At 44.2% G+C, this 23,862-nt stretch overlaps 1 protein-coding gene and 1 long non-coding RNA gene across 2 annotated transcripts in view; both read right to left on the bottom strand.

Moving 5' to 3' along the window:
• Positions 1–22,947, bottom strand: part of LOC135972719 (uncharacterized) — a 71,513-nt gene extending 48,566 nt beyond the window's left edge. Inside the window, exon 1 of the long non-coding RNA XR_010589198.1 lies at positions 22,416–22,947. This is a non-coding gene — a long non-coding RNA (uncharacterized LOC135972719). The remainder of the gene's footprint in view (positions 1–22,415) is intronic.
• Positions 19,202–21,603, bottom strand: LOC135972718 (uncharacterized). The gene is made up of 2 exons (XM_065551740.1): positions 20,766–21,603; positions 19,202–19,771 (listed from the first exon to the last, which is right to left on the bottom strand). Exons 1-2 carry the CDS (start codon positions 21,340–21,342, stop codon positions 19,296–19,298), a joined length of 1,053 nt encoding a protein of 350 aa, XP_065407812.1. The 5' UTR covers positions 21,343–21,603; the 3' UTR covers positions 19,202–19,295.
• Positions 22,948–23,862: the final 915 nt, after the last annotated feature.

The raw sequence follows: 23,862 nt of genomic DNA, 5'->3' as shown, positions 1-23,862 counted from the left end.
GTGTTCTACAATTGTCTGCCTTTGAATGTCATCTACAGCCTTGCTGCACACAATACAGAACAGCACATTACCATCAACGTTAAATTTATCCTTGCCAAACTCAGTGACACGGTCTTTAGGGGTGATTTTTAAAGTTTTTGGCATCTTTTCATAACGAATTACTCACGTCTGGAGACTGAAGTGAAATTTGAGGTGCATTAAATCACAAACCCCTATACGCCATTGAGTAACCGCTATATGCTAGAAGCAGTTTATTGCTGTATGTTTAGCAATGTAAATTTAAAGTGCATTCAAAAATGAACCACAAGAGGGGGAGGTTGCGCGCATTGAATAAGTGACACTGGTACTTTCAGTAAAATTTGGTTAGTAGTTAATTAGTTTTTACATTTTGTGAAAAAAAAGATAAGATTCTCTGTATAAAATGCAAATTCCACATTTTTCCATGGCAAATGGATTTCTAGGATCCCTGATTATAATAGGATTTCATTCCTGATTAAATCTAGCAGCATCTAGGTATGGACAATGACTAGCCAATCAGACAGTCTTGTCCCATACAGTTGGTCGCGAGAGCATGGTCAGAGATTAGGTGGTGGTCAATGGGAAGAATGCAGCCTTGTTGACTTTTTAATTCCTTATATAAGCCTTCCCTCATTCCAAACTCACTTCTGGCAAGGGAGCCAAGGGGTAGCTTCTGAACTAACTAATGAAGAAGTAGGGAGCTGGAGAAATGGAGACTAATTAGCACACTGTAGGACAGTTATGCAAATATAAGGCTTAATCCAAATCCCATTGAAGTCAATGGGAGCCTCTCTGTTGGCTTTGGCTCAACCCCATAGTGCTGGAATGCCTACCTATTTTGTTATATTGGTATTAAATATTATTTATGTTCCAAAAGTGCCAAGAGATCTGTCATGGACTGGGGGCTATTGTGCTAGGCACTGTACATACACAGTGACAGACAGCCCTTTGTCCTTAATAGTTTACAGTCTAAATAGGCAATGCAGACAAAAGGTGGGAGAAAGACAGTCGAACAAAATCTCCCTCGGTCAATAGGTTAGTGGGGGGGGGGGGGGGGAAGAGTGAGCAATAGTAAGTGTCTAATAATTGGATTTGGTTTCAAAAAGCACTACAGCCTGCTAGGAGGGGTCACTTTGGCCAGCATGGACAGAGAAAACAGTGTCTGTCACAGCCAGTTTGAGATATCCTTGATGCTGAAGCAGCTTACTACAAAGGGGAATAAGGAGAGCCATTCCTTCTCTATCTGCCATGCTGGCATCGCTTTTCTTCTGCCAGGGTTAAAATGGCAGCCAGATAGAGTGGCCAATGGAGAGCAGCTTTCAGGTGTAGGCACAGCACAGGATTTTATTCTGGATCCTGCTGTAATTGGTTAACCCAAAGGTAACAGTCTTATGCATCCACAGTAGACTAAAGGCTCCATTCTGTTCCCATTGAAAACAGTGGAAGGTTAGACACTGATGTATCAAGAGCCGAATTGGGTCCAAAGTCCCTCATCCTTGGTGTAGGCCAAACCTAGGCCCTATAGACTGGTTTTCTAATTCAGTGTATGCAGCAAGCTAGAATTAAGGGGCCTTCCTCAACCCATCCACAGTCTTTGACAGGACTGCTGACCTCACAGGGCCTAGCTCTCATCTGCTCCCTCAAGGGCTGATATCTGTCCTTCCCTGAGGATAGTATGTAAGCTATTACCCGTCCTGAAGAGAAGCTCAGTGTTCCTCAGTTTATCCTCTGGAGGTTCCTCCACAGAGCAGCTGCTCTGCTCACAAAAGAGCATGTGCTAGAGGCAACAATCAAGCCATGCAGCGCTGCCTGGAGGATGGTACAAGCATATCTCGGCTCTCACATGAGACCCACTACAATGCATTTAGCTGCTGCATCCCCTTCCTTTGCAGCATCTTTACACTCTTAATGCCTGGGTCTTTCAGCTGCTCCGTCCTGTCTCTGTGGAGTAGTCTGGTTTTTCATATCCTTGACCTGGCCTCTTGCTGATCCTCCTACACTTCCAATATGTTGTCAGTGACAAATGACTACAGCGGTGCAATATAAAAACAAGGGGGAAGGGAAACAAGAAGCAACCACCAGTCAATCTCATTCTAAAGAAAGGAACGCAGCATTCAAAACGGTGCTGCCGCCTCCATTTGCTGCCACTGGTATTCCTATGATAAAATAGTCCTGTACATTCGTGTTATCAGGAGATCCTTTCCACATTAAATTCTCCTTCATTCTGGATCATCCCTGCCACTTTTCCTCTGCATCATGCATATTTCCCTTCTGCATTTTCTCTTTTCTCTGTGAATTTAGTGCTAAATGACCTGTGCCTGATAGATAGCCGGGGAGACCACATACTTTTCTCAGCAGCATTGGATTATGTACAACACAGACAGCAGCAACGCGTTCTTCCTCAGCCCATCTCATCAATATCAAGATGTCAGGGCCACCTCTGAGGGCAAAAACGGAGCTTGGCCTTCCCTGTGCCTATGGCTTCTCAGCCCACACTGTCAAAAAGGATGCTAAAAGCCAGTTAAGTTCTGGTGCTCTATTAAAGTGGATGCCTGTCCAGTCGGAGTGGGACTGGGCTCATTTTACAAACAGGGCCACCAAATGGTAAACATGTATTTGATTTCAGTTGTTTGCATCATACTGTCAAAAAGTCAGTGAAAAATTCAAGGCAATAAAAACACACCAATCAGTGTGATTGTAGGGGCCTCGTATACTTCTTGGGCCCAGTCTCTCAGCGAGTTAATTGGGAGCAGGCCTCTCATGTGGCTTGTAACAGGGTTGGCTGGCTCCTGAGTGCCCCCTTGTGGCCAGAGGTGCCTCTGAAATGCCCTGTTATCACTTTCTCCCCTCATCAGGGCCCCTTACACAGCCTCCACTCACTTTTTCTGTAGTCAGAATACCACCCCCACCTTTCGGGGCTGGATTTATCCACAGAAAAAAAAGACTCAAGGTCCCAAATTGAAGTCCAAACAAACAATCTTCCTTCTCCAAGTCTAGCCACCAAGCTAAAGGTTAAAAAGGGAGGCCTCCTCTGGCCCTTTTTTGTGGAGTTGGGTGAGGGACCTACGCTACCTGACTCCAGGAGGGGATTCTCAGATGTAGATTGTTAGCAGAGATAGGGAGAGGGCTTAGGACACAACCTTCTCATTGGCATCTCCTATTGGCTAGCTTAGGTGGCTCCTTGCCTAGCATGCAGGCTTGTGTTGATCCCATTCTTAGGTGCCTCTCCTCCCATTTATGAAGAGGGAACTTGGGCACCCAGCTCAGACTTGGTGGAGCCCAGTGGTTTTGAAGGTGCCTCAGCATTGCAACACCTAAGTTCCTTTGGGGATCCAGGCCTGTGTTCCTTGTGACTTGTTTGTACAGTGCCTACCATAATGGGGCCCTGATCCTCCACAAGGGTTGACAGGTGCTTTCTTATTGGAAATACAGTGCCATGTTCTCCCAAAACTCTGAAAGTAAGGAAATTAAAAGAGAATAAGGCTTTTAGTCCTGTGCCTAATGATGCTCCCAAGTCTTGCCAGAATTCCCCAGCTCTCCACCATCTGCACTGTTTTAACGTTGCAACATTCCTTCCACCTCCCTCTCCCCATCCTTATAGCCTTACCTACAGAGCCAGCCCTGACTAAATCTTCCCTAGTATTGTTTATTTTCTGCAGGGTATTGAGTGGGGGTGGCTAGTACAGACAGGGTAGAATATCCTTTTGAGCCTCATTCTTTGCATGTACACAGTTTCATTACCAGCATTTATTCCAACAATGCAACATGGTAATTAATTCTCTTAAATTAATTAGTGTCACAGAGGGGAGGAGGAGGAGCTGCAGATCACAATAGACGTGTTAACAATAAGCATTTCCAAGGGCTGGTCGCTGTTTGTGTTTATTCGTATTTGTATCGTTGCTGTTAGAACAGGTTTAATTAGAGTTTGGAAACTGAGCCTTTGCTTTTAGCCACCTACCAGCGATGACACTAACAGTAAGTCATTTCAAGTGAGGAGGCGGCCCCATTTCTTCATTTATGTCAGATAACTGTTAAGGTTTCAACACTTAAGAGCTTTACCAATTAAAAAAGGGGCAGATGAGTCTCCCAGTTGTCCAAGCGCCTATAAAATCAGCCTCAGAAAATAATATTCTCTTTCAACTTGGATATTATTCTAATTTAATCAATTTTGCAAATCAGGCCGATGCGCTTAATTGATCTTGTTCACTTCTAATATTGTCTGTCTTTCTTCTATGCTTTGCACCTGCCTTTTCCTGTCATCTCATTTTGCAACAAGCCAGAGTCACAATTCTTACCCCCTCCCTCCACTAACTCCCTTCTATTATATCTCTGCAGTTAAAAACAAAACCAAAAAAGAACCTTGACTAAAGAACATATTGACAGTACAGTGTGGCTAAGCAATGTAGCACACACTGCTAGTTTTCTATAAGGTGTCAGACATTAGAGCTGAACTTTTGGCTGGATCCTGTCATTTGAACTAATCTATTTCTGCTAGGAAACATGTTGGCAGTGGCAGGTGAGGGTCTTATGGTCTAACTGAAACAACAATATCCCCACTAAGGCTTTAGAGAAAAGCCAAGTATTGACCACAAGAAAAAAAGGAGAGAGAAAGCAGATTGCAAGAGCTGACAGGAAACCCAATTGCCCTGACTGCTTAGTTGGGTATATGAAAAGGTCAGACCTACACTGCCAGGATTGTTCTGAGCCTTTACACCAAAAATAAACAAACAAACTGCTCTAATTTTCCCCTAGAAGAATTTCAGCTCATTCTTGCAGGTGGACAAACAGTTCACTTGCATTTTTACTATGAGTCTTTCTGCTGTTATGTCTAAATGCTGTTAGATGGGGTACCTTTTCTGGGAGAGCCTTCTGCATTTAACTACAAAAGGTGACATAAAATAACACTACCAAATCTCAATGCAACTTCTCTCCAAAGGGATCTTTTGCTTTGGCTCATTTACTTACATGACAAGAGTTTCTTACTTATCCCCAGAAGCAGGCAGCATCTAACTTCTGTTAAATTAATCTTAGTTTAGTTAATGTTTGTCCATGACTCTGAAAGTATAAGTTATTATCCATTAATATTTTATTAAACTAGCCTATATTAATTGGAAGTATTTTGTTATACCAAAGCAAGAATTTCCCCTTTCTTAGGGAAAAAAAATGTAGGGTGTGCGCTTTGGACCCAGCTTGAGTAAATATATTAGGATGAAATTCTACTCAAATCCATTTGAGCTTGAATATTCTGCTTTCTTTACATGCAAGGAACTCCCTGTGTTATCAATAGGAATTATGGGACATTTAGCAGAACTATCCTCATCGGCCCTGTCAAACTGAACAAGATTTTGCTCTCATTTAGGTCTTGTTTCCTTTTGTGGTTTAAACCAAAACCAATCAAGTACAAAAAAAAGCAAGGGAAACAGTGGTGTTTCTTTTTAAAAAAAGAGATATCAGGTACATCAACAATTAAGCATAGAGGCAGAACATATAGGTTCAAAAAAGTGGTTCTGCCAAAGCTTATAAAATTGTTCACAGGTTTTTGGAATGTGCTGTACTGTTTGATGCCAGGGAAGCGGATGTGATACTGTTGTAGCCAGGTAGAAATGCATGGTTTCAGTGCAGAATATGCTCCATTTTGCAGGCTTCCTCCATGCAGTTGATATGCAGTGTTTTGAAGCTGTATTCCCATGCTGCATCACTAATGTATTGCCCCAGCTGCCATAGGATTAAGTGGTGCCAGCCTCTTTCGGGTGAATTTTGCCATCACTGACAAAAATCTCAATCATGGACTGAGGAGCAATCTGTGCTTCCTGATGGCATTGGATCAAAGTAAAACTATCATTTATTCTTTCTTCCATTCTGTTTCAAGGAGCTGTTAATTCTGGATTTGGGTTTGGTTAGGTCAACATTTTCATACTCAGACCTCACTCATTTCAGCATGCTTTATATTGCATTGTACCATCACACTCCTTGTTCTATGGTTGGGAATTTTCTGGTAACCCATTGGAGAGAAAAAGGCAGGACACCACCCAGGACAAGGCCTATCCCTGTCACAGGAATACAGTAATGTGGCATTAAGGAGGACAATAAACCTCAGAGGAAGAGCAATGTTAATGGGAATGGAGGCAACTTGAGAGTGAGGGGCAGAGAAAAGGAATAAAGAGACTGCAGAGCAACAGAACAACAATCTGTGCATTGACGTGGCTTCTGATTTTTAACTGAAGCCTAAGAATGCTGGAGCCCCGTTAGAAGGAGCAGCAAAAGACTAGCCATACTCATTGTCTTTGCAGATGCCAAGCAGCTGCATTAAATGGAGCTATGAGTGAATATACATATAATGGGTGTGTAAACATAGCTTTGAGATACAGAGACTCAGCTTCAGATACAGTATTCTTTATGTAACCCTTCTGCAAGGTATTCTCAACACAAGAGCTGGTTCAAATAGCTTGGGGTCCCTATTAGAACAAACACCATCTTGAGCCCCCACCCAGAATTTCTGGGTCATTAACACCTGAGTACACAGTGTGTCTCCACTCACAGGAGTGGAGTCGGTGTATGAAACAAGGAAAACTTTATCAGAGGAAAAGGGACCAGCATCGACTTGAGAAAGCATTTATAAAAAAAAAAATCTACATAGATGATAAATGAAACATTCCCCTGTGGGAATTTTGGCATCAGTCTGCCAACTCTGTTCCACACATGCCAGCATGATGTCCTGTCATGGTAGCTGAACCCTAGACCCCCTCAATTCTCTCTGAGGGCACCTCCTCCAGATGACCTGTCTCTTACCTTCACCTGACCTGGGGTGGAGGCCCACAATTCTCCCACTGGGTCCCTGGGCTATAGCACTCTGCATACCAACAGTGATTTCTCAGCAAGCCCACCTGGGCTCAAGCCCCACAAGGCTTCCCTTTGGGACTTGCAACTAGTGTGCGAAAACAGTGACGAAGAGCCTCTCCAAAACCAAGTATCACTTAATCTTAACAGTAAGAACATAGCAGAAAAAACGAAGAGGGTTTTCAACCCAACGAACGATCTACATGCAGATCTGTCTTACCTAAAGCTTAGGTAGGCCTAGCTTATCAAGACACCCCTACTTTTGGGAACTGGAATCAGTTTGTTTTCCCACAATCCCTGTCTTCAAGGGCCAGCCATTTATCAACTGCTCAGTTTTGTGTCTCTTGAACCTAGTCATACCAGTTTATGCAGCACACCGGGAGGAGGTTTGGAGCAGGATTGGAGAACATAGCAGAGTTAATAGCCCTGGGTGTTTGCTGAGGAACTCTTATTTGGGCTGCCAGATAACTCCTGCTAAAGGAGTCCTTAGTAATCATACACCAAACACCATGACAATCCCACAAGTAGATATACATATAATTCCTAAGTTATTATAGTATCTTCCACAACCTTCACATGTTCAGTAGGCAAGTTCCGTTTTAACATGTGACTTCCCCCTTCCCTGTCAGCTAAACTCCACTTGCAGTTTGCTGTCAGTGGCTAGCTAGTCCCAGAGTCCTGAGGTCCACTAGACAGGCTGTTGGGTGATTTTTATATAGCTGCTCCTTGGGAATCTCAGAGCAGTCATGGATTGAAACATACCCCAAGATTACAAACCTCTTTGTCTGGAAAAAAGTTTGCTAACCCTTTGCCAGTTTTCTAAATCAGCATCACCTCTGTCATAACTATAAAGGGAAGGGTAACAGCTGTCCTGTGTACAGTACTATAAAATCCCTCCTGGCCAGAGACTCCAAAATCCTTTTACCTGTAAAGGGTTAAGAAGCTCAGGTAACCTGGCTGGCATCTGACCTAAAGGACCAATAAGGGGACAAGATACTTTCAAATCTTGGGCAGGGGAAGGCTTTTGTTTGTGCTCTTTGTTTGGGAGTTCGTTCGCTCTTGGGACGGAGAGGGACCAGACATCAATCCAGGTTCTCCACATCTTTCTAAACAAGTCTCTCCTATTTCAAACTTGTAAGTAAATAGCCAGGCAAGGCGTCTTAGTTTTACTTTGTTTTCTCAACTTGTAAATGTACCTTTTACTAGAGTGTTTATCTTTGTTTGCTGTACTTTGAACCTAGGACTAGAGGGGAGTCCTCTGAGCTCTAAGTTTGATTACCCTGTAAGGTTAATTTCCATCCTGATTTTACAGAGATGATTTTTACCTTTTTCTTTAATTAAAAGCCTTCTTTTTAAGAACCTGATTGATTTTTCCTTGTTTTTAGATCCAAGGGGTTTGGATCTGTATTCACCAGGAGTTGGTGGGAGGAAGGAGGGGAATGGTTAATTTCTCCTTGTTTTTAGATCCAAAGGGGTTGGATCTGTATTCACCAGGAGTTGGTGGGAGGAAGGAGGGGAATGGTTAATTTCTCCTTGTTTTTAGATCCAAAGGGGTTGGATCTGTATTCACCAGGAGTTGGTGGGAGGAAGGAGGGGAATGGTTAATTTCTCCTTGTTTTAGATCCAAGGGGGTTGGATCCGTATTCACCAGGGAATTGGTGAAGGTCTCTCAAGGCTTCCCAGGGAAGGGAACTAGCCTTGGGATGGTGGCAGCGGACCAGAGCTAAGCTGGTAGTTAAGCTTAGAAGTTTTCATGCAGGCCCCTACATTTGTACCCTAAAGTTCAAAGTGGGGATACAGCCTTGACAACCTCACTCTTACGGAGATGAAGGGCTGTGGTTGCAGGATAAAGCCCTAAGAAGCCAAACTACAAACTCTCTGTGTGGAATGCCTATAGCCTTCCATGGGAGTTGAGCATGGAAGGTTTGCAAGATCCAGGTTTTTAGTGTCAATCAAACTAACTTTGCCATTCTTGTCCCTATCTCAGGCTGGCCAGGGAAACTGACAAACTGCACTACAAGGAACAGATACAACAAGACAAGGAGCTAAGCCTCAACAGCATACTGATCACTGGAATCTAAGAAGCCTCACACTTTCTAGTGGAGTAATGTACAAGTTGGGAAACACAGGACAGACCACCCTTCTATGGAAACCCTGCATGATTGAGTTCTTTGAGTGCTTACCCAGCACTACGCCTGGTTGAATTTTTATTTTTTGACATTTCAATAAAATTGTTTTGCAGATTTTTTCAAGACTTTTCACAAATAATTTCTGCCATGTCTGACCATCTTACAGAGTGGACCAAATTTTGCAACAACAAAAAATCATTTTTTGCGTTTTCTGACAAGCTCTACCCAACACCTTTCTCTAAGGCCTCTTAAGTCTTGTCTACACTTGAAACACTTCCATGGCACAGCTGCACCTTCACCACTGTAGTGCTTCAATGAAGACCCTCTCTATGCTGATGGGAGGGATGTCAAGCTGTCTGGAGAGGCTCACAGACATGAGTGCCAACCTCAGGGCAGACTGTCAAGAAGCAGGGCAGAAACTCCAAATTGGTTGTATGTTCTATACTTAGATTTCATCAACCAAGAGTGAACTCCTCAAGCACTAAAATAGCTTTACCATGGAGTCACAGGCAGTCGCCTGGGTGGCATGATGGACCAGAATACCTCAGGGAAGCCTGTCTTTGTGATAGATGATTCTTTACACTAAAAAATCACAATAGTATTCAGGTTACTTCCAACCCCAAAGGACTAGTCTCTTACCGAGTCGCCAAAGACAATGCTTGTATCCAAACCTGTAATAAGCTAACTAAAGATTTATTAACTAAGAAAAGAAATCAGTTAATTACAAGGTTAAAGCAGGTAAACATACACACAAATGAAATACACTCAGATTCCAAAAGGTGATGATAGCGAGCTTACATATATAGTAACTATGTCCTTTAGGGCTAACCCAAACTAAACTTAGTAATATTGCCCTCTCCAAATTCAAAGCAGCCTAGTGAGGATTTCTTCTTAACAGGAATTTGTATTCCCTTCCCCCAGCATTCAAGCTGTGATGGGATGAAAGCTTGTGCACACACCTTCATGGGAGTGTGGGAAGCAACCAACCAACCAAGTCTTTTGTCCACTGATGTCCCACAATGGTTTGTCTGGTGTCTATGGGTCTTCTTTTGTGGAAGAGGAGAGGACACCTCGTGGTCAACTAGTATTTCACAACTGGTAATGCTTCTCTTCTGACAGTGGGGGTTTACCCTCTTAGTAAAGACTTTTATAGTTACAGATCAAATCCTTAAATATTATCTTGTAACATAGGGTACAGATGTTATAAGATTAGTACATGCAGCAACATACAAGCATTTATTGAAACACTAAACATTCGTATGACTATCTATTTTAACAATATTAACATGGGCAAGCCAGACTGGTTTTCAGCTATGCATTTGTCAGTAAGGCTTGGGCACGAGCTGGCACCTGGTCTGCCAGCATCCCAAGGGTTTCTTCCATCACCATAGTTAATTCACCTCCCTGAGAAGCAGCAACTAGGTCAACATAAGAATTCTTCCATTGGCCTACAAATGTCTACACTGGGGGTTAGATCATCTTAACTACATTGCTCAGTATTGGAGATTTCCCCCCCACACACACTTTGGAGGATAGAGCTAAAATTCAGAGGGATCTTGATAAACTGGAGACCTGGGTTCTAGATAACAAAATTACATTAAACAAAGAAACGCAAGGTACTACTCTTAGGGAAGAAAAAACACACATGCACAAATACAGAATGGAGGAAAACTGGTTTGCCAGCAGCACTGCTAAAAAGGATCTGGGAGTTGTGATGGATTACAAACTCAACAGGAGTCAGCAAAGCAATGTTGTTGCAAAAAGAAAAAAAAAAAGCGCAAATTTTAGGTTGCATTATGTGACATGGTGTGACTCACCACTGTGGCGCCTCCTGCTGGCTGTCTGGGGAATTAGTGCTGTGCCCTCTTCTGGTGGTGTCTCACCTGCTGTCACCTCAGTTCTCAGACCCACATCAGTCCCAGGACCATGGTATCCTCTTCAGTGACACTGCCCTCCAGCGATGTTGCACTCTACATTCCCCCACCTTCTGGGGGGACTTGCAATCTACTGTCCGGCCACTCCCTTCAGTGGCAAACTGTAGACCACAGTCTGGCCACTTCCCACATGGCTCCAGCACACTCTTTGCTCTTGCATGAGGGCCTCAGTCTGCAGATCCCTGCTGCCTTTAGCTGTCTGGATCTCTGCCTGCAGTACTGCTCTGTCCAGGGTGGTTGCTGCCCTCTGCCTACAAGACAGCCAGTCTAACTCCCTCCTCATGCTCCAGGGAGTGACTGACCTGCTCTGCCCTGTGGCTCTTCTTATATGGGCCTGCCCAGCCCTGATTGGCTGCTCCTCATAACCATCTCCAATTGGCTGCCTGTTTGCGCAGCCTCCCTAGGGTCCTATTAACCCTTTATGGGCTCATGTGGGGCAGACGCCCCATCGCACATTAACAGAGGCATAGCATGCAAGTCATGGGAGGTGATAGTACTCCAGCTGAGGCCTAACCAGCACTGAGTAGAGTGGTACTGTGTCCAATTTTGGTCACCAACGTATAGAAAGGATGTAGAGAAACTGAAAAGGATCCAGAGGTGAGCGACAAAGATGATGAAAGGGATGGAATGCAAGCCATATAAGTAAAGGCTGAAGGAACTGGGTTTGTTTAATTTGGAAAAGAGAAGATTAAGGTGGGATATGACAGCAGTCTTCAGATACTTGAAAGGCTTCCATTAAAAAAAAAAAAAGAAAGAAAAGTTGTTCTCTCTTGCCAGAAGGCAGGACAAGAATCAATGAGTTCAAACTACAGCATAGCAGATTTAGATTTAAAAAAACTTCCTAACTGTAAAAACAGTAGGCCAGTGGAACAGACTGCCTAAGGAGGTTGTGGAACCTCTTTCACTGGAGGTTTTCAAAAGGAGGCTAGATAGCCATCTGTCTTGGATGGTTTAGACACAACAAATCTTGCATCTTGGCAGTGAGTTAAACTAGATGACCCTTGTGGTCATTTCTAACCCTATGATTCTATGGGTTAGCCTTAGAAAAGAGCAACAGAGGAGTAATAAGAGAAGGAACTTTGAATAATTCTGCTCACCCCTGCTAGATCCCACAAGTGGGCCACGAGCACAATAGCTGGTTATTCCAGTAACTTGTTATACATCTCAAAGTCCTGAATAGGTATAATGAAGTAACAAGATATTATTGCTAAAACATAGAGCAGACTATTTCATTATATATAAAATAGATTTAGTTTAGCTTACAGTATTTGAATTCCTGAGATATTTAGCAAACATTCATTGGCTAAGAGAGAAAACAGCTGGACTGAACAATGGCTACAAAATATTGTAATGATTTCCTTTTCTATGATTTACTTCAATGAATGACTTTGTATAACATTATATGGCTACTTTTCATAATACATTTGATCATCATAGAATGTTTGTGGAAACATGGCACACTGGCAATTGCTTGTTTACAGGCGTTCAGAATTATTTCCATTCTGATCATTAGTGGGATTCATCTGATGGTTTCTCAATCTGCATTCAGTCTCCTCCCCCCGTCCAAGACTGCTATAACTATGTCATACTCTCCTCACTAACTCAGGGCCAGACCCCACTGAAGCCATTCTCTTTGACGGGCTTTGAACCAGGCTCTAAGCATTTTCTGTAGAGTTGACAGAACCGGTTTGGAAAAGTTCAGGCCACTGCAGATGTGGATAAACTAATATACAAGAGCAAGCGCTGCAATACATGAAATTGTCACATTTGGTATGTTTTTAAACTCCCTTTATGTTGATCTTTTCAGCACAAATTAAATTGCACTCTAACGTGTCCAGGCAAGTAGGGAATAATATGGCTCTAGAATATTAAGCTAATTGTAATAAAAATATATTAGTGATAGTCATCCTCTGTGTGATATTTGTAAGGTATTAACAACCCATTTTATTGCCTGTATAATTCCAACTATCAGCGTTGAGGGAATGCCAGTTCTACAGGCTACACAGTGGATACCAAGCACATTCCTGTATCATGTGATTTACACACGAGGGCCTCTCAAAGCCATTTTAGTTTGTCAGCAACCACAAGCTACAACTAAGAATCAGAATCTTGGGATAAAGAAACAGACACTGGTAGAGGAAGAGGCAATTCCTTTGAAATTCTTGGGGATGGATATGGGGAATTCATTGGTCATTTTAAAAGATTTGAGAATTACTTTGTAGTAGAGGAAATAGGCTAGTAGTCCTGTTGGCAAATAAATAAATCGTATCCATCATTAAAGTGGAGAGAAACTTGGCTCAAATTTGGCGAATAGTTTCAGCCAAATAAGGAATGAGGGAACAAATTAAAAATCAAAAAGGCTCATTTAGAAAGTTTCATTTTGAGTAGAGATTTCATTTAGAAAACATCATCTCATTTGACCCAAATGTTTCAAAATAAACTAAAAGTTTCAATTTTTTTTGGCGTCAGCCTTCTAAGACAAAGAAAAAGAAAAAAAACACAACACCACAACCCTGTCTCCTTCCCCACCCCCAGTTAGTCACTCAACTCTGCACCTAGATAATTCCTTGGAGGTCACTTATCTGAATACTGATCCTGCTCAGCCTAACCCAGCATAGTTTATGAAAACTGATATAATAGCACAACAATGAGGTGAGTCTGCAGACAATTAGTAGCACCAATAAATTATAAGGAGAGCTGGGTAGAAAATAGTTTTCCTGTCCCACAAAAATTTTAGATATTGAAAAGTTCCCCCATCCCAAAAATAATGAAAAGTCAAAGATTGTTACAAAAACAAAAATCCAAAAACAAATAAAATTTGGTTCAATAAAAACATTTCATTTAGATAATTTTTAAATATTTGTGATATCGACTTTTAAAAATTTCTTTAATTAGCATAAGTTTGGAAACCAATCGTTTTGAACCAGAAAAGCCTGAATTTTGCATTTTGAAAATTCAAAAAAAATTCAACATTTTTTCTAGTAAAAAAAATTGTCAACCCTTTCCTGCAAGAAGTTTAGGTTTTGATGACTCGTTAGTCTCAACAAAAATGTTTTATTGGAAAAATTCAAACCGACTCTGATTGCAAGATCTTTGGGGCAGGGACCATCCTTTTGTTCTGGGTTTGTTCACTGCCTAGCATAACAGGATCCTGGTCCTGACTCGGACTCCTAAGTACTACGCTATGCAAATAATAAATGCATAATTAACCACAACAATTATAAATATGCTTTGAGATATTTACCATATTTATACATCGGTCTCACCAAATTTACTCCCACTCAACTCCACCACATGCCCAGGCAAAAGTTTTAGGGAGGGTTAGGTTTTCAAACTCTGCTCTGTTTAATATCTATTCATGACATTCTTCATAGCCATCTGCTTCCAAGTATTTCGCTTGTAAAGACCTCTGAATATGGCCTTGTCATAACTATAAAGGGAAGGGTAACAGCCCTCCTGTGTACAGTACTATAAAATCCCTCCTGGCCAGAGACTCCAAAATCCTTTTACCTGTAAAGGGTTAAGAAGCTCAGGTAACCTGGCTGACACCTGACCCAAAGGACCAATAAGGGGACAAGATACTTTCAAACCTTGGTGGGGGGGGAAGGCTTTTGTTTGTGCTCTTTGTTTTGGTGGTTGTTCGCTCTTGGGACTGAGAGGGATCAGACATCAATCCAGGCCCTCCAAATCTTTCTGAACAAGTCTCTCATATTTCAAACTTGTAAGTAAACAGCCAGGCAAGGCGTGTTAGTTTTTATCTTTGTTTTCTCAACTTGTAAATGTACCTTTTTGCTAGAGTGTTTATCTCTGTTTGCTGTAACTTTGAATCTAAGGCTAGAGGGGATTCCTCTGGGCTCTTTAAGTTTGATTACCCTGTAAAGTTATTTTCCATCCTGATTTTACAGAGATGATTTTTACCTTTTTCTTTCATTAAAAGCCTTCTTTTTAAGAATCTGATTGATTTTTCCTTGTTTTTAGATCCAAAGGGGTTGGATCTTGATCCACCAGGAGTTGGTGGGAGAGAGGAGAGGGAATGGTTAATTTCTCCTTGTTTTAAGATCCAAGGGGTTTGGATCTGTATTCACCAGGGAATTGGTGTAGAGTCTCTCAAGGGTTTCTTTTTCTGACAGTTTAAAGAATTCTGCTGTCACTCTCTCATGCGGTAGGTAAGAATAATTACTCCTAGACAGGACAGTTAGACACTTGGCATTCCATTCCAAGAGAAGAGCCTTGGAAATTCCAAGGCTGGACTGGAGATTTTATATCTGCAATTCTGACTCATAGTACTGCAAGGCTATTTTAATACAATGAAAGCTGTTTTTGATTCTATAAAGCCAGGAGAGAGAAAAGGAGGTTGCTTTAGTATTTGGGCTTGCTTTTATTTTTTCCAAAGATGCTGCCTATATCATCACATCCAATAAAGCTAAAAAATGCAGATGATTCATAAATTCTAAGGCCAGAAGGGACCACTGTGATCATCTAGTCTGACTGCCTATACCAATGGTTCTCAATCTTTCCAGACTACTGTACCCCTTTTCAGGAGTCTGATTTGCTTGGTGAACCCAAACTTTCACCTCACTTAAAAACTACTTGCTTATAAAATCAGACATAAAATACAAAAAGTGTCACAGCACACTATTACTGAAACATGGCTGACTCATTTTTACCATATAATTATCAAATAAATTGATTGGAATATAAATATTGTAATTACATTTCAGCAAGTAGCTTATAGAGCAGTATAAACAAGTCATTGTCTGTATGAAATTTTTGTTTGTACTGACTTCGCTAGAGCTTTTTATGTAGCCTAATGTAAAACTAGGCCAATATCTAGATGAGTTGATGTACCCTGGAAGACCTCTGCGTACCCCCAGGGGTACACTTACCCCTGGTTGAGAACCACTGGCCTATACAATAGAGGCCATATAACAGTGGTTGGCAACCTTCGGCACGCAGATCATCAGGTAATAGGCTGGCAGGCCACGAGACATTTTGTTTCCATTGACTGTCGGCAGGCACAGTCCCCCTCAGCTCCCAGTGGCCATGGCTCATCATTCCTGGCCACTGAGAGCTGCAGGGGGCCGTGCCTACGGACAGTCAATGGAAACAAAATGTCTCATGGCCTGCCAGCGGATTACTCTGATGGGCTGCGTGCCAAAGGTTGCCGACCCCTGCCATAAAACTTCCCCAAAATAATTCCTAGAGCATCTTTTAGAAATACATCCAATGTTGATTTGAAAATGGTCAGTGATGGAAAATCCACCACAACCCTTGGTAAATTGTTCCAATGGTTAATTACTCTATTAAAAATTTACACCTTATTTCCACTCTGAGAAACCCCGTCATTTTAACAGCACTAATGAAGTTAAGTCTTGGCATAAGTCACTGGTTTTGCCTAATAAAAGAATGCAGGTGATTTGCCAAGATATGCCATGAGGAATCCCATCTCTTGAACAGTAAATGTTATAGCTCCAGTAAGAAAACTATGAGGATTATTTATCAATACTCATGCTTTCGGGCATAAACTGTGGCAATCAAAGAGGAATGTTTTCCCCAGCGTATACAGCATTCCCTAGTTGTCTACATGATTGTAGACTATTGGAATAAATGGACCAATAGCCTGGTATGATGCTTTTTTTATTTTAAAACCTGGATTTAATCACTGAAAGCAGTGAAAAAATGTAAGTGATAAGGTTCCAAGAGCAACATGAATTCAGCCTAATTGAACTTCCTGTGCATTTAATAGTATGTATTTTATTACATGAAAGGTGACATGTTATGCTACACATGGAACCGGGGGGGGGGGGGGGGGAGGGAAATAGTTCATATTTGCAAGCTAGTCTTGCAGCTGAAATCCTGACTATTGCATTTTCCACTTGAGATCATTTTAATTGTAGAACCTTAACTTTGCATTAAAACACATGCAGTGGTTTTGTTTGTTTGCTTGCTTGCATTTAACTTTCTAAGGCCTTGTCTACACTACGAGAGTAGTTCGATTTTACTTGCATCGAATTTTTGTAATCGATATTGCAAAGTCGAACGTGTGTGTCCACACTAAGGACAGTAATTCGACTTTGTGCGTCCACACTAACGGTGATAGCGTCGACATTCGAAGCGGTGCACTGTGGTCAGCTATCCCACAGTTCCCGCAGTCCCCTCTGCCCATTGGAATTCTGGGTGTAGCCGGCAATGCCTTCTGGGTAACAAAATGAGTCGAGGGTGCTTTTGGGAAACTGTCGTCATCCGTCCATCACTCCCGCCCTCCCTCCCTGAAAGCGCCGGCGGGAAAACAGTTCGCGCGCTTTTCCAGTCATTGACAGCGCGGACGCCACTGTACTCCGAGCATGGAGCCCGCTGCGACCATCGCTGCAGTTGTGGCCGCTCTCAACGTCTCGCAGCTTATCATAAAGGTTTCCCTGAGGCAGATGCAGAAAAGTCAGGCAAGGAGGCTACGGCACCGCGGTGATGTCCTGAAGTCTGAGAGTAGCACAGACCTGTCAGAAAGCAGGCGACCCAGCGCCGAGGACATCACAGTGGCAATGGGTCATGTTGATGCCGTGGAACGGCGATTCTGGGCACGGGAGACAAGCACTGAGTGGTGGGACCGCATAGTGCTGCAGGTCTGGGATGAATCCCAGTGGCTGCGAAACTTTCGCATGCGGAAGGGAACTTTCCTGGAACTTTGTGAGTTGCTGTCCCCTGCCCTGAAGCGCAGTGACACCCGGTTGCGAGCTGCACTGAGTGTACAGAAGCGAGTGGCCATAGCCCTGTGGAAGCTTGCAACGCCAGACAGCTACCGGTCAGTCGCGAACCAGTTTGGGGTGGGCAAATCTACCGTGGGGGTTGTTGTGATGCAAGTAGCGAAGGCAATCGTTGATGTACTGCTGCCAAAGGTAGTGACCCTGGGAAACGTGGAGGCGATCATAGATGGCTTCGCAGCGATGGGATTCCCAAACTGCGGTGGGGCCATAGATGGAACTCACATCCCTATCCTGGCACCGGACCACCAGGCCACCCAGTACATTAACCGAAAGGGATACTTTTCCATGGTGCTGCAAGCACTGGTGGACCACAGGGGACGTTTTACCAACATCTACGTGGGATGGCCGGGCAAGGTTCATGACGCTCGTGTTTTCAGGAACTCTGGTCTGTTTAGACGGCTGCAACAAGGTATTTACTTCCCGGACCACAAAATAACTGTTGGGGATGTGGAGATGCCTATAGTCATCCTCGGGGACCCAGCCTACCCGCTAATGCCCTGGCTCATGAAGCCCTATACTGGCGCCCTGGACACTGAAAAAGAACTCTTCAACTACCGGCTGAGCAAGTGCAGAATGGTGGTGGAGTGTGCTTTTGGCCGTCTCAAGGGGAGATGGAGAAGCTTACTGACTCGCTGTGATCTCAGCGAAACCAATATCCCCATTGTTATAGCAGCTTGCTGTGTGCTCCACAATCTCTGTGAGAGCAAGGGGGAGACCTTTATGGCGGGGTGGGAGGTTGACGAAAATAGCCTGGCTGGTGATTACTCACAGCCAGACAGCCGGGCGATTAGAAGAGACCAGCGGGAAGCGCTGTGCATCCGGGAGGCTTTGAAAGCAAAGTTCCTGAGTGAGCAGGGTAACCTGTGATTTTATAGTTTGTGTACTGAGAAGCTAAACCTGCCCCCGTTTCTTTACCCAGGTAATGTTGACTATCCTATCCAGTTACATACCCCCTTCACCCCCCCTCCAACACACGTGTCGAAATAAAAATAGTTCTACTTTGTTAAAGCACACCGTTTTCTTTAATACTGTTTTAGCGGGAATTTTTTAAAACTGGGACGCAGACTGTGGTGCGGGGCGGGTCTAGTGTTGTGATGCGAATGCAGCTTCTAAACTCAAGGATTGACAGGCTCCGCTGCGGTGGGATGCTTGTTTCAACGGAGCCTGTCAACCCTCCTGATCGGGACTGTGTGTATGGGAGGTCTATTTGACTTTGTGGCAGGGGGAGGACGGTTACAGATCCCATGCTGTGTGGCTCTGTGATCCTGTCTAAGGACCGGCGCTTAAGATCTGTAACTGCCCTCCCCCGCCACAAAGTCACAGAGCAACCCACCCCCCCCAACATTACATCAAAACAACCTCCCAGACTAACCGGGGCAACTAGTCACTGCATCACTGCACTGTGTATGTGCCCTGCTGCTGTGCCTGCCCCCGACTATGTACCCTGCCAAAGGAGACTGTCCTGTCCAATTTCCAACCCCCTTTCCCCTCCTCCTCCAAAAGAACATGATTGAAACAGTAGTTAACAGAAACGAATTTTTTATTATCAACTACACATGGCATTGGGAGGTGAAACTTGGACGTGGGCTTGTGTCAGGCGGGAAGGAAAGAACTTTTCAAATTTTGGGAAATGAGAGCCTTCTGCTACTAGAGCTCTCTGCAGGGGTGGAGTGAGAGTTAGCAGGGACTCTGCCGCCTCTCCTTCTTTGCACTTTGGGTGAGGTGGGTATGGGACTTGGTGGCGGGGGAGGGCGGTTAGAGATGGACTGCAGCGGGGCTCTGTCCTCCTGCCTCCGTTCCTGCAGAACATCCACAAGGCGCCGGAGCGTGTCCGTTTGCTCCCTCAGTAGTCCAAGCAGCGTTTGAGTCGCCTGCTGGTCTTCCTGCCGCCACCTCTCCTCCCGATCCATGTTGGCTTGGTGCATTCGGGTCAAGTTCTCCCGCCACTGGGTCTGCTGTGCTGCCTGGGCTTGGGAAGAGGCCATAAGCTCAGAGAACATGTCCTCCCGTGTCCTCTTCTTCCTACGCCTAATCCGCGCTAGCCTCTGGGAGTGTGATTCCAGGCTAGGTTGTGAGACAGTCGCAGACGGGGCTGTGGAAATGGGAAAAAGGGAGTGAATTCCTCTGAAAGATAAATGTAGTTGTGAACAAAGAACATAGTCTTTCTCTGTGAACAAGACCATGCACAGCACCTTTCACATGCGCACTCAGCACAAGGTCGAATTCTCGGCCTTCGCATTCTGTGCCTGGGGTCTTGAACAGCACATTTGAGAAGCGAGGCAGCACAACGGAATTTCTGTTGCAGGCAGACATGGTAAGCCGTACACTTGTGGCAGTTTAAAACTTTTATATTACCACTGGCCTCATTTCACATTTAAATCAATGTCAGTCCCTGCTGCCAGCAATCCGGCAAGCGGGAACTCTGCCCCTGTCCCACCCCCTCGCGGCTGTCCCCGGGAATGATCCCTTTCGGCTGCCCCTCTCCCGCCTCCACCGCGTGGCTGCAAACCAGCGGTGACAGTTCTGTAAAGGAACGGGAAAGCAGTCCCAACACTAACATTCCCCTACCTAATTAAAAGCAGGTCACCATGGCCGACATCACCCTGATGAGGATCTCCGAGAGCGACAAAGAGAGAATGCTCCGGGAAAGCCTCCAAAGACCAGGGCCGTATGCCGCCCTGCTGTGCAGAGCAATGATCCCCGAGTACCTGATAATCTCGTGGCGCGGCAACGTGTCGTACTTCGGAGGACCCAATAAGGCCGCTCTCCCCAAGAACCTCATGCAACGGCTTTCAAGTTACCTCCAGGAGAGCTTCATCGAGATGTCCCAGGAGGATTACTGCTCTATCCCCGCACATATAGACCGCATTTTACTGTAGCTGCAGTAGCAGGGAATACACAGTAGAGCGGCTTGTGCAGGACAATCACTGAAAACCGGACATTGCTAGATTTCTTTTCAAAACTTGCACTGCCCCTTACTAAACCGTTAAGCGCCTAGGGCACACTAATCATGAACAACCCATTCTTTTAATTGTTAATATTCCTGTTTTGTTAAAAATAAATGTTTAGATGTTTACAACACTTACTGGCTGATCCTTCACCAGATTCTGTGTCCGGGGTAATGGCTGGGGACGCTTCGTAGGGGATCTCTGTAAGGGTGATGAAGAGATCCTGGCTGTCGGGGAAATCAGCGTTGTGAGAGCTGCCAACTGCCTCGCCCTCCTCATCTCCTTCCTCATCTTCCCCGTCCCCTAACATGTCTGAGGAACCGGCCGTGGACAGTATCCCATCCTCAGAGTCCACGGTCACTGGTGGGGTAGTGGTGGCGGCAGCACCGAGGATGGAATGCAGTGCCTCGTAGAAACGGGATGTCTGGGGATGGGATCCGGAGCGTCCGTTTGCCTCTTTGGTCTTCTGGTAGCCTTGTCTCAGCTCCTTGATTTTCACGCGGCACTGCGTTGCATCCCGGCTGTATCCTCTCTCTGCCATGTCTTTAGAGATCTTCTCGTAGATCTTTGCATTCCTTCTTTTGGATCGCAGCTCGGAAAGCACGGACTCATCGCCCCACACAGCGATGAGATCCAAGACTTCACGATCAGTCCATGCTGGGGCTCTCTTTCTATTCCCAGACTGCACGGCCATCACTGCTGGAGAGCTCTGCATCGTTGCCAGTGCTGCTGTGCTCGCCACGATGTCCAGACAGGAAATGAGATTCAAACTGGCCAGACAGGAAAAGGAATTCAAATTCAAATTTTCCCGGGGCTTTTCCTGTGTGGCTGGTCAGAGCATCCGAGCTCGCACTGCTGTCCAGAGCGTCAACAGAGTGGTGCACTGTGGGATAGCTCCCGGAGCTATTAGCGTCGATTTCCATCCACACCTAGCCTAATTCGACATGGCCATGTCGAATTTAGCGCTACTCCCCTCGTCGGGGAGGAGTACAGAAGTCGAATTAAAGAGACCTCTATGTCGAACTAAATAGCATCGCAGTGTGGACGGGTGCAGGGTTAATTCGATTTAACGGCGCTAACTTCGACATAAACGCCTAGTGTAGACCAGGCCTAAGACTACCTAAAGAAAGAGTAAAAAAAAAATTGAAAAGAGGAAAAACATAATATCCAACAGTGTTTCATTGTGGAGCTTACAAGCTCTACTGGCTTGATCAGTGGAGCTCCTTGCTACAGAGCATTTGAGCTTGTGAAGCTTATAACCTATAGAGCAAATCCTGCTCAATTTACAGATCTGAATGGTACCAGTGAATTCAATTGGACTGTCTGTGCATGGAAGGTGAACAAGGGGACTCACACTTGACTTGCTGCATGCATACATGTGCAGTGCATCTGTATAGAAGTATTTGTAGTCCTAACATTTTCTACTGTGTGCCCCAAAGGTGCAAGTTTCAGATGGTCAAATCTGTGCTTAATCAAAACTAATACCACTTTTCAAAGTGCATAAAGACAGTAGATCTCAAGGAGAATTTTGTCCATCCCATTTCAAACCATTTCACTCTTGGATCCTGACTGCAATGAGCATCATGATGCTGAACTTCTGTTGCCTGCAGGATTTAAGCCTTAATCTTTGATCCTGCAAAGCTTTACACACACACTTAATTTAACACACTACAAGGAGTCCCCTGTGACAGTAAGTCTCAGGGTGTAAAGCTGGGCACGTGCATGAATCACTGGAGAAGCAACCCCAGTTTTTAAGCTCTTTGGGACAGAGAGACTTTGTATTCATACCTGTTTGTAAGGCACTGCTCGGGCACCTGCTCCTAGCTGTTCTGGGGATTAGCTCCTTCCAGGTCCAACGCCCCCTTCTACTGCTTGTTCTTGCCATGTCTCTCTCTCTCTCTCTGAGGTTCATGTGGTCTCTCTTCATGGCTTGCCTGTCCAGCAAAAGTCACTATAATCCTCCCGCACAGGGGCACCACTATCCCACTGGACAACTGTCCTAGGCAGTCTTCTGGCTCCTCTGCCTGGTCTGTGCCACTTCCCCAGCGCAGGGACCCTACAACCAGAAACCAAGCTCTGCACTGTCCCAAACCCTGCTACTGTTTCCCTGGGCTGCTTTACACTTTACCTCTATCAGGCTCTTTTTCCACCCTCATCTGGGTACAGGTTTTCCCCAGGGCTTCTAGTCTCTCCCTTACTTCCTCCTTTCCTTCTCTAAAGCTAGAAATGATTACAGATATCTACACTACAGCCCCCTCTGTTCCCAGCTTCTTAGTTTTAGACCAGCTCAGCCTGTTCCTGTCCAGCTGGGCTTCATCTTCTATTAGGGCTTGCCTAGACAGACTAATTTTCCCTCAGGTGCAGCCTATCAGGTTAATTAGCCCCTTCCCAGCTACCTTAACCCTTTCAGGTGAGGGGTGGAGTGAACACCCCCGCCCACACACGCACACACCACTGTTGATGTTAAACAAATAGATGATAATTTACCTGAGCTGGATTTGAACGGGCAAAGTGAAAGTAAAAGAACCTATTAGCCATCCCCTGAGCCATCCAGCAATGTATATGTAGGTCTCTCTATAGTATAGTTTCTAGAGCACATTATTATGGTAACTCAGACCATGATGGGAATGGCCTTGATCTCAGTTAAATGCATTGTTAAAATACTCAAGATGTGCTTCTTCATCATTGATATTTTTACATGGCTGACAAAGAGAAATACCATTTTCCTTCCTCCTCCATTTCACTTTTCTTCACGATATAGTAATTAACAAGAGCCCTTAGATGCTGGCAAAACTGTCCCTTTTGAAGTCTCATCATAGCTGTCACCCTGGAGATAAAGGCAGATTATTCAATCTTGACATTATAATTGTGGAGTCAAGATAAAAGCCTGGATTAGAAACTTCATAACCTCATGCAGAGAAAAAAAATGAGATCACCATGAGGTAATTTTACTCCTGGTTTTGAAAGTTTAAGGAGTTCCTTGAGGGTGAAGAGGGGGAGAATATCATGTCTTGAACTGGTATGGAATGAACTATGTTACTTTTTTTCTATTACTCCAGTAAAAAAGGTGTTAGATGAGCTTTTATTTCTAAAATGTACCTGAGCTCTAGGGCAAGCAAATTATTCATTTGAATATGAGATGCTTTTATTTATGCTTTACCTCTGTTTTTCATCCCTTCTGCTATATATTTTTCTTCTCCTCTCCATCCCCATTTTTATATAATGTAGAAACAAG

This window comes from Chrysemys picta, chromosome 7, assembly GCF_011386835.1.
Source record: "Chrysemys picta bellii isolate R12L10 chromosome 7, ASM1138683v2, whole genome shotgun sequence".
Lineage (NCBI taxonomy): Eukaryota > Metazoa > Chordata > Testudines > Emydidae > Chrysemys > Chrysemys picta.
Note: the sequence above shows the minus strand (reverse complement) of the source record. Positions and strands in the feature narration are given on the sequence as shown.

Excerpts from the sequence above, each read along its gene's own strand:
- LOC135972718 (XM_065551740.1), bottom strand. The coding sequence starts at position 21,342 with ATGCAGAGCTCTCCAGCAGTGATGGCCGTGCAGTCTGGGAATAGAAAG. Across the intron at positions 19,772-20,765 it reads ATCTGGTGAAGGATCAGCCA|CCCCGTCTGCGACTGTCTCA; the intron begins GTAAGTGTTGTA and ends CCATTTCCACAG.